General features: G+C 38.8%; 1 protein-coding gene across 4 annotated transcripts; it reads right to left on the bottom strand.

The window, feature by feature from the left end:
* Nucleotides 1-770: 770 nt before the first annotated feature.
* On the bottom strand, nucleotides 771-11,210 carry ZCRB1 (zinc finger CCHC-type and RNA binding motif containing 1). Of its 4 annotated transcripts, none has more exons than XM_058022105.1 (9): nucleotides 11,060-11,210; nucleotides 10,024-10,104; nucleotides 6,388-6,475; nucleotides 6,204-6,232; nucleotides 3,993-4,104; nucleotides 3,803-3,910; nucleotides 2,951-3,060; nucleotides 2,770-2,845; nucleotides 771-1,421 (listed from the first exon to the last, which is right to left on the bottom strand). In XM_058022105.1, the coding sequence occupies exons 3-9, from the start codon at nucleotides 6,469-6,471 to the stop codon at nucleotides 1,290-1,292; spliced, it is 651 nt and encodes a 216-aa protein (XP_057878088.1). In that variant the 5' UTR covers nucleotides 6,472-6,475; nucleotides 10,024-10,104; nucleotides 11,060-11,210; the 3' UTR covers nucleotides 771-1,289. The 4 variants fall into 4 exon arrangements, with proteins under 4 accessions (XP_057878088.1, XP_057878090.1, XP_057878087.1 ...); XM_058022107.1 differs by lacking the exon at nucleotides 11,060-11,210 and adding an exon at nucleotides 10,551-11,029; XM_058022104.1 differs by lacking the exon at nucleotides 10,024-10,104.
* Nucleotides 11,211-11,265: the final 55 nt, after the last annotated feature.

The raw sequence follows: 11,265 nt of genomic DNA, 5'->3' as shown, positions 1-11,265 counted from the left end.
AAAACATTCCTTGGATTACTGAGTCCAAGATCTTTCTGTATCTAGAGGCCAATACTCCTTCCTATTCTGACTTGAGCTTGCACAGAAAGAACTTGAATTACTTCATTCTTGTTTCTGAATTCTTGTGTTTAAGGAGCAACAGAAGGCACCAGAAGGATGTTTTGAATGTCACTACTTTATATTAGCTTAGCGGGTGAGTGTGCATGTTTCTTTGCTTTGCAGCCAGTTACATTTTTGAATATTAATTGGTATTAATTAAGAATACATAATGTTATATTTGGATTTACATTTTCTATATTTGGAAGAAAATCAAGTCCTGATGAGCAAAGAGGAAGAACTGAAAATAGAAAGAGGCCAGCTCATCTCTTATTCAAAGTGTGAAATTGTGAATGTATTTTATATTCTGCGTCCTAAAAGTGAAGAGTTTATAGACTACACACCAATATAAAATGGGTACCATTACCACCATGTGTCTGTGGTTTTGGGAACCATCACAGCTACAGGATAGCATGTCTAGAACCCTAGAGAGATCCAAGGACACAGAAAGTCTGAAAAGCTTTATGTGCAAAATATGGGGCAACACACTTTGCTAAGAGACCACGACGGTTCCAAGTACACATGGAAGTTGTTTTTAGGCATGTAGGAAACAATGCCTTTTGGATTTTGCCAACAGGTTCAGATGTGATCCAGGTTAGATCCATATGTATTTAAAACTCTGTGGATAACCCTAATTACTGTTACCACTCAAACTGCAGTCAGGAGAAACAGTGTTGATGTAACAATAATTTATTACAGTACTGCACGAATGGTAAAAAGACAATACCTAAAGCTGAAATTCAACCCTGTGCAGAGGAACTAATGCAAGTTTCATAATCTACTGAAGTACTACTAAAGCACTGCTTCCAAACAGACCAACACATAAAGCATCAGTGGTGTTAACAGTCATCCTAAGAGGAACTCCTCTTAAGAAAAAAAGCCTTGAGAAATTCTCTCATGAAACATTTCACTGCTAGGACTTGGGTCTAGACACTAACTGCAAGACGCACTCTCACAGATACTTTTCTGGATTTAAGTGTATAATTACATCATTTTCTTAAAAAGTTGCCTTGAAACAAAAGGTTTTGAGATACAGATATAAAAAGATGGGAGAATCAGGGGACAGAATAAAACAACCCCATGATTTTCAATGTCTTCAACACCAAAACAAACCTGTATTACAGATCACTTTGTAGCACTTTACAAAATGTACACTATATATATCTGATATATGCATTTAGAACAGTATTATTTCAGTCACTAAGCTCTTCCTCATCACTGAAATAAGCACTTTTCTTAATCCGTGGACGTTTTGAATCATCTGAAATGGAAGATTCCCCTGCAGTCTGTGTCCATCTTTGTTGTTCTTCCTCAATTTTGGCTTGCTGTAATGAAGAAAAGTATTAGCTGGGATTAAGAAAAATTAACATGCACTACAAATAACAATGCTAATTCTTAATATACACTGAATTCTTAAAAAACTTAAAGAAGCACACCGGTTTATTTCCAGATAGACTGTGTGATCAAAGCACTAGGAAACATTTCAGAAAGTAGTTCTCACATATAAGCTGTCTTCTACACCACAGCAGCCGCCTGGACCATCATGTATTCTCAAAAAGAGGAATTTTGCCCATGGCAAACTTCCAAAAATATAGAGAGATCTAAAGCAAAAAATCTAAGCAGATCTCTTTAGCTGAGATCTAAAGCAAAAAATGCCTCATCTTTTAAACTGATGTTATTGAATCAGCTTTGTTCTGCTAATAAGTCTTCTATCTATTGTCCTTTGCAGTCATTCATTCACATAATGAGTGCCTTTGGGGATTATTACTGAAGGTTATTCAACTAATAGTTTAAATAGAAGCTTCCTATTTTTACCAGTTAAAAATCTTTGGATGGTGATAGTGAGGCATCAATAGAAATGAGAATGTTTCCTGCCTTTATAGGTTTTATTTCCAATTGTGGAGTTTTTGGGGAAAGAGAGGAACACTGTGAGTATGTGAATCACTTTTTTGGACATCATCATGTAAAAGTCCTGCACTCATTACAGTCACATTCAGAACAAAGTTATTAATTCTTGAGGGTTTTTTTTGGGGGGGACAGGCACATAGGCAACAATGTTGCCCAGGGACCCAAGAAATTTGAATATCAGGTCAGGCTTGTTCTGTTTCATGAAGCAAAAGGGTGTAGAGATAAAGAAGTAATAAAGACAGTAATACGGATGTTAGATAAGCTAGCTACATAAAAAAATATGCATTCAGTATGTTTTGGGAGATGAGGTCAATTAGAGAATGTGATGGTCTGTATTGGGTAAAGGAAGTGTCCCAGTAATAAATGTTCAAGGACATTCCAGTGAGGACAGAGGATGTGTCTGGTCACTTATACGTGACTGGTTTTTTGTCTCCTCAGACAACAAAGTAAGGAGGGATTTGTGGGCAAAAACCTAACAGAGCATCACAGCAGAGATGACACAAGAAAATACCAAAGCAGCTTGAAGGGAAAAAAAGGCTGCAACACACAAATGCAGCAATAGTGAAAGAGCAAGAAACCCAAACAAAATTCCACTGAACATGCCTGCAATGTAAAGAAGCCAACTACAGTTATCAACTACTGCTACCACTAAGTGCTATAGAGCAGACAGACCTATGCATGTATATCAGAGCTTCTGAAAAGCAGCTAAAGAAGGGAGTTGAAGTTAAAAAAATATAATAAATATGCCATGCTTCAATTTTGTACCTGAAAAGCTATGGCTTGGCTGAGGCTATCTAGAGCAGGGTCTTCACCTTCCTCTTCACTCTCTTCTTCCTCCTCACTTCATTGTGCAGGGAGAGAGAAAAAAATATAGATCTTTAATTTAAGTGTTTAGTATGAAAAAGCTTCCTAAAAGAAGTAGTAACATGTAACTCAATATACATACACTTCTTCTGGCTCCACTATTTTCTTTCTCTTCTTCTTTTCTTTTTTTTTTGGTGGTTCCCGCTCTCCTAGCATATTTTTAGGACAAGCATAACTTAAGTGTCCTGCTTCCTTGGAGAAAAAGAAATATTGCTTAACAGAAGCCATTACAAACAGCTATACATTAAAACCTGTAATGAGGGAAGTTCATGGGGGAAAATATGGGAGCAATTAGTAAGATAAATGGAATGCTGAATTAGCACACAGAATACAAACTCTTCTCTAGGCTTGCCATGGAAATAGAGAGATTAGTGGTGATATGCATGCTTAACTGCAAACTCAGAACAAGCTACAAGCACAGTAGATTTTTTTGTCTGTTACAATAACTGAATACACTACACGTGGTTTAGATTAAAAACAAGATAGAAACATCAGACTTAACAATTTAGGACACAGGAGCGAGGTGATATTTTTGCTGTAAGAAGTGTTATGACTATATCACTTGTATTGGACATTAAATACTATCCAAATATCACTGTCCTACATTACTATGTTCAGGAAAAGTCAGGAATTAATTAAAATTTAAAACTCACTTCTATATAGAACAGTTGTTTCCTGTATTTATTTTACTGCCAGCTAAATCATGAACTTCCAAAGGTATAACAAAAGCAGATACTTTGAAGCAAAGAGTAGGAGGTTGTCATTGCAATAGTTTTCATGTGCATCACTTATTTTTCTGGGGTTTTATTTCTCTTTGTTTCTTTCATTACCATCTACTATTACTACTACTATTTAGTATTATTTCAATTATTAAGTTATTCTTATGTCAATCCACAATCTTTGTCCATTTCTCTACATTTTTGGTTTTACTCACCCCACATTCGTAACACTTAGATTTATCAAAGTAGTTACGCCTGCGAATGAATTCTGCTGCTCTTCCATTATCAATGGCAATACTTGCTTTTATTACTCTTCCAAACAACTACAGAAAATTGGAAAGAAAAGGTGAATGTTTTGGGACTGCAAGCCCAACCCTCCTGCCATAAAAACTTTCCACAACTTACCTGCTTGTTATTAAGTGCCCGAGAACAGTTTTGTGCAGATTCTTTATCCAAAAACAAAATAAAGGCAACTCCTTTGCTCTTTCTGGTGTCTTTGTCTTTCATAATGGTAACTCTGGAAACATATAACCACATTATTGATTTACTGAAACACACTAAAATTATTTCAGAGATTTCTTTTTCCTTATAAATCTCAGGGGCATCTTACCTTTGTTACACAGCAAAAGAGTTAAAGTATATTTAACAATAAAAATACTTATTAAACAGAAATTCAAAGGAGCAGCTAACCTGGCCATATATTTAGAGGTAGAGTAGAGATGATTTTTAAAAAGCATGTGGGTCTTTCTGGGACAAGTATCACTCTTAATTCCCTTGGGTGACTTGAAGAACAGAGAACATAATCTTTAAATTTACAAGCAACCTAACTGGAGGGAACTACATATACTGGAGGTGAAAGGAAAATTCATGAGTAATCTTACCATTGCTATTATTGAGAAAAGCACAGTGTGAACTACCTCCAAACTGAGAAATCTATGTTTGTGTAGGACTAATCAGCTAAACAGGAATATTCACAACAGGAAACACTACCTATATGGAGTACTGTTCTACAAATATCTCCAACTGAAAGCCAAAGATCACGGATGCATGTGTTATTTCACATGACATGCTAAGTTAAATCTTCAGTCTAACATTGAAATCAACAGCTTCAATAGGACACTGAGAAGTTCATGAAAATCTAGAAACAGTAAAACAAAACCTAAAGATAAAAATCTAGAAAACAGGGCCTGGTTGTGCGTATGGCTGGAATCCACACAGCCTCAATTCTTTCCATCTTAGCGTCAGTTGTATTTAGTCCAGAAAAAACCTAACAAAACAACAACAGTGAGAACCAGAATGTCAGGGAGCATGTACATAAAAATCAAAGTACACATAAAAAAGTAGGGAATACACTCCTCCCTATGTCCATCACAGGTAAAACAAGGTTCAGCCACAGGGCAAGCCAAAATTCTAAGACGTAACCAAAAAACCAAACCCCACTTCAATACAGAAGGCTTAACATACAAGCTGTTTAAGTAACAGATGACCCACTGTGGTAAAAACACAGTAAAGAAATCTCAAATTTCCCCAAATACATGCACAAAAAGGTTGAACTTAACTGTTTTACTAACAAAGCCTCTTGGACATGTTCAACTGCATGCATTAAGTATCAATCAAACTGACTTTACGACAATTCTATTAATTTTTATGCCAATCTACTCTTTGAAGAATTCCAACAGAAGCCCGGTGTGATTGTCAGACTTCTAATCAGGATATTGAACATATCAGTTAATAACACAAGAACAGAAAGAATCAAGTGTGACAAATCTTTAAAAAGTCAGGAACTTCTCGGAGCCATAGAAAGTCTGATTCTTACTGAACAAACTCAGTTGAAGTCATAATAGTCAGGATATATTCGCTTTTCCTGCTATTTGTAACCTGAAACACACTTCTGAGGCTTCATAAACTTTGAAACTCTGTATCTCACAGGTTACTGCAACAGCTACTAGAAATTAGAGAAGATACTTGCTGGTTTAGGATTAAAAACTGAAGACTTGAGTCACCTTATTCTGACCAATTAAAAAAAAGGAAACAAACCAGTCAGCTCCTTCCTGTGGCATTTCTTTCTAGCATTTGAACACAGAGGCAGATATTCACACATATTGTTCACAAATGCCCCACACAGTGAAAGCCATTAATGCAGATGAAGCTTTAGGTAAAACACTAAGCAGTCACAATCACCAGCCCCTCTAGAATCACAGAGAACTGCACGCTGCAATTGTGGGAACTGTGACATCTAGTTCACATAAGAAGTTCTCACTTTCACACTTACCCACTGTGCCCCACAGTGGTGAAGGAAAGGGGAATTACACTAGAAGAACACTGTTTCAACTATTACAGAGAAAAGACTGATGCTATGTAACAACATTCTACTTGCTCTTCAAAAATGATTAGCAAAACCTGTCCCAAACACAAATATTCTTGTATTATGTATGTAACTGCAAGAACCTTCAGTTGTTAAATTAAATTTATACTTTATTAAAAATGAATAGAACTTCAATACAGTTCCACATTCATACTTTAATTACAAAAAGCTTAAGACTTTCAAGTGAAGGAAAGACATAAAATATTTAAAACGAGAGGTACAAAAATAGAAGGCCATATCAGGTCACTTACTTGACAACTTTCCCATACTTTGAAAATATCTGAAATATAAAACAAAATAAAAAGATTTAACAACAGACAATTGCATTTCACTAATAATAAATTTATCATGACAAACTTATATATCAGTATTGATTTTACAGTCAAAATTGTTGTCAACAAGTTTAATCTAAACAATGCATCTCTTAACACTTACCCTGTACAGATCATTGTTAGTCAAAGCAAAGGGTAAATTGGACACATACACTGTGCTTTTGCTTGGTGCCAACCCACCACTCATTTTTCTGATGAAAGGAGAAAGAGAAAGAGTTAAACTGTATTGAACAAAGAAATCAATTAAAAAATAGTTTCAAGACTTTGAATTTTATTTCAAACCTAGCCCAGACAGCCATGATAAAGCTGCAGGAGAGCACAGCTTTCATTTCCTTTGCCTTCATGGACTACAGAAGACATACATTCCTTCCTCATCCCCTGGATTCAAACATATTTTTGTTCTATGTGAGTCGATCTGTTGTCAAGAAAAAACTGGCAAGTTAGTGTACTTACAATAATCCTCTGCTGATCTGTGCAATTAGAAAGGTTGGGGGCCAAAAGAAACAAGCAATGTCCACTTATTAAACATTAGGGACAACATATCAAATTACTGACCTCTGTATGTACCAGCATGATCTGATTCTTATGCAAGTATCAGCTCAGCTGCATTCAACATACAGTAAAATACAACTGGTTAAGGGGGCAAAAAAAAAAAGTTTCCCTAAAGCAGAGTCCTAATTATTGTGGGGAGGGAGATAAATACATTTTTAAGTCAATGTAGCATGATGCTAAAGTGGCAAGCTTTCATCTCCTCTCTTAACTATTGCTCAAGTTTCTGCACTCCTCTAGAACTGCAAGTGTCCAGAGCTGACCATAAAGAAGCATCTCTGTAGAAGCACCCCCCTTCCTCCTTCTGACTAGGGAGGAAAATTTCCAATCTTTCCATATTAATTTCCAATCTTTTCTATGCTCTTGAAACTGAATATGTCTGGAAACAATTAATCAATTAAAATAAAATGGTATGTGGTTACCATTATAACCACACACACATCACCTAATACTAGGTGAAGAGTAATCAAACTAACTAGAAAATGACAAGCCAACGGTTTTCTTCACATTTGGACATTTCCCAAAATTTTTAGAGGTGTAAAGTCTGTGCAAAATATTCTCTTTGACTCATTCTGTAGCCATGGTTCAGACCAAGAGCTAAGTCAGTAAAATTTAAGATCGAAACATACCCCTTATGAAAGGCCACACCAAATAGTACAGCAAACCCACTCCCTACACAGTCCAATTTCTACCTCCTTGTCCATTTTCCTACAGCCTTATTGCTGCTTCCTGGCACCTCCAGCCAATTCCCAAGTGAGGATCAAGCCACTTCTTCAGCAAGACTGCCTCATTTTAAAAATGTAGACAGAAGCTGATGGGGATAAAACCTTTAAAGTATTAAAATCAGCATCTGCCATATTACAGTTTCTTAGGGGACTTCTTGGGGAGCCAGTCTGAACAGATTGCTTGGCCAAGTGCCAACAAAAGTAACTAATATCACACTCTAATCTGGCTAATACTTTCTGGCATTTCATGATTTAGTTATCTGAAGGCCTGATATTCCCAGTAGACACTGACTGTCCAAGTGCTTTGCTTCTCTTTCCTTACATGCTTACTGTATCACAATTCATTGCAGTGGCAGTTTCCAAGTGATTCAATTTTGAGGTTTTTCATGTTCAGAGACTGTTTTCTGGCATGAGCGAAAATGGCAACATAAAGGTTAAGCAAATGAAAACAGAATAAATTTGCAATAAAGGCCACACATTGCATCTGCTGTTAGGCAGACTGGGTTCATTATCCCAAATTCCTTTCTGCTTGGCATTAGTATCCCTGACAAGCCTAACCAGACTGACTTGGCAACATGCCATGTGAATGGATGGCCTAAAGTGCAGTTATCCAGATGTACAGTGGATAGAAGGACTCAGGAAGACCAATCTCAACACTGCACTATGCTACACTGCCAGTGCTAATATATTGCAGTAGTGGACCAGAAAACACTGGAAGTGAACCTCAAGTATCTGAATACAACAATTTCACTCTGCCTAAAAGGCAAGAGAAGCTGGAGCACCTTGCAACATTAGGCAAAGCAGCCCCCATTTTAATGGGCAGGCACCAGGGAGAACAGCATGGCTGGAGAGCAGTCAGCCTGCATATTGCACAATGCCACGGTGCAAACCTCCACAGAGAAGGTGAGACATCATGCAGAGATCACTACTGGCCTAACAGCTCAGTTGTTAGGAAATTATTAATGAAAGCAGCCTACAGAATCACCATTTCCAGCTGCACACTGCTTTTTCCAGAAGCTGAAAGAGTTGTACCCTGACAGCACGGGCTGCCAGACAGCTCAGGTTGAATGCTGTTTCTACTCCCCTGGACAAATTTGGGCTTAACAGTTTTGCTGCTCCAACTGCCCAAATATTCTTAGCAATTTGTATTGTTTAGGATTGTTGTGCAAGTACTGCTTATTTTTAATGTCTGACTCACTATACAGACACAATTTAATACAAGAGGGAGTACAGCAACTGTATGGTTATCACCATTCATTATAATGATGTTTTCTAGTCAGAGGAGTGAAAAAATGCCAGTTCCAGCTTTAGCTAAGTCACCAGATAAGACATGTCATCTGGAGGCTCATCATTACAAGGCTGAGTGTCCTGCTACTTCAGGAATTTTATAACTTCATAGAAATGTCCAATATAAGTTTAAGATTTTCATCATATTCTTTCTCCAGGATTACCAGCCTCTCCGCTCAGCTGACCAGAAAAAAAAAAAATCCTCTCCCCTCACAAAAATCTCCAAATGAACCAAAAAACAACATCTCAGCTTTCTTCTTGCTGCAGGAGACTCAATGAAAGTCAGGTACAGCCTGGTTTCAAGGCTATATCCTGCTAGAGCTTTTCAACAAATCAAAACATTTCTATTTTATCCTGGATGCCTTTCTGGGGCTTTCTTGATCTTCAAGGTATTACCTTCATTACTCAACTTTAAACATTGGCTAAAAGCCTTTACAATACCTCCACAGAACTGCACACAATTCCCATTAATGTAATGGCCTCTCTGTAATATTAATGCCTTCTTCATTTATCACTTTCACATACTAACTTTGACAATAGAGTTATGTCTCATTACAATGACTTCTTGAATTCAATCTTTTTTGTCTTTTCTAACAACTCAAGCTAAAAGAAGCCATTTTTTGACAAGAGCCATCTGTCAGCAATGATTAAGTCTCCTGAAAAATAGATCAGGTACACGAATACGTTTTGCTTCGATCCAATATGCTTAATGCAGCATCTGTCATTAGTATTGGGGATATCACAGAAAGACAATGATTAATTTCAGTAATTGGCTTTTCTACTCTATCCCAGAACACATGAGGACACCACTAAAACAGCTCAGATGCCTCTGAATCATCAAGTGGAGCCTAAATTTACTTATACTTCCATGACTTAACATTGATATTTCAACTTAAAAGCACAAACCTGTATGTTTGTTTTTAAGTGCAGTGCAGCAATGTCAGATGTACGATTTAATCAACTGAAGTATGTACAAATGATTTGTGAGCAAGTTTCCCAAGACACTCCTGCTCAGGCCAATTAGAGTGTTCCTATCTTGATCCTCAAAGTACAGTATTTTCTTCCTGATTTAATAGTCTCAATGGAGTTTAGACCCAAATCAACAAACCATTAGTTGTGGCAGGAGCTTGGCTCAGGCTAATAATCAAGTGTCTGGTAAAGGATGAAACCAAACTCACGTTCTCCTTGGTCCCTGACAAGGGTATCAACCACTCAACCACTGGCTGCAATTCTGCCCTGCACAAGGGGCATGGAACAGGCTGTAAGAGAATAATCTGTTTTATCTCATACTCACTTAAATAGTACCAAGCAAATATCAAATAGGATCAAGAGTTGGTAAATAAGATTAGCATTATCAGTAAAGAAAGAATACAATCAGCTCAAGCCAAAGAGGAACACAAAAAGGATCTGTGCTTTGAATCAAAACACTTCTACACAGTGATCTAACTAAGAAAGCTTAGGGACAGTAAGACTGGGCAACCAGACCATCAGCCCAGACTATCTATCTATCAAACACTTGTAATTCATATATGTTCCTTTTCCAGATTACATATAGGTGTCACATCGACCTTGGCCAAAATCAGTAGAATTTTGTTCCAGACAGATTTCCATCCCCAGTACTAATCAGCATTTACTGAGACTTTACTGGGAATGAAGATGATACAGCAGTAACTGCTTCACTTGACAACAAATGTGCAATACCTACAGAAGTAAAGAGGGCTCTGGAGGCCTGGGCTGTCCTCGTTTGCCTCCACCTGGAAAGATCAGGGCCCTCAGAAGTTCATGATTTCTATGCTACCATTTCCCCCACGCTCCAGAGGGAAAGCCCACAAAAGCTTTTCCAACAGTGTCTTTTTAAGGGGATTCTCAGCACAGCCAAGATGGGAGAAGGGCTGCTTGGTTCAATCGCATCTGGTGTCACCCAGAGGTTCAGCGAGGCGGGGCAGATCTGGGTAACTCACTCAGCGGCACCCACTCCTCCTCAAACCAGGAGACACGTAACCTAGTTCAGAGTTCAGCGCGAGCAAACCGACATTAAAGCAGCATAACCACAGACTGCAGGAACTTCTACACGCTGTGTTAACACCTTGGGCCACAACGTCACAGCGCGTCCCCGACCAGCCGCTTATTTCGCCCTTCCTATTCCGCAAAGGCCCGAAGCGAGCGAGCCGTGACCGAGCGTTCGCGACGCCCCGGTGCCCCGGCCCCGCGTACCCGTCACGGCGGGGCTCAGCCCGCGCGGGAGCCCATCGTGCGAGCGGCCCGGAGAGGCGCAGCTGCGGTCCCGGCGGGGCGGGCCGGCCCGGAACACACGGCTCGCTCGCTCGCTCGCTCCCTCCCTGCCTGCCTGCCGTCGCCCCGGCCCGTCGCGCTTCCGCCGACGCGCGGCTCCCGGCGCGGCCACGGCCAATGGGCGGCGG

This window comes from Melospiza georgiana, chromosome 4, assembly GCF_028018845.1.
Source record: "Melospiza georgiana isolate bMelGeo1 chromosome 4, bMelGeo1.pri, whole genome shotgun sequence".
NCBI lineage: Eukaryota > Metazoa > Chordata > Aves > Passeriformes > Passerellidae > Melospiza > Melospiza georgiana.
The sequence above is the reverse complement of the archived record's forward strand: the minus strand, read 5'-3'. Positions and strand labels throughout refer to the sequence as shown.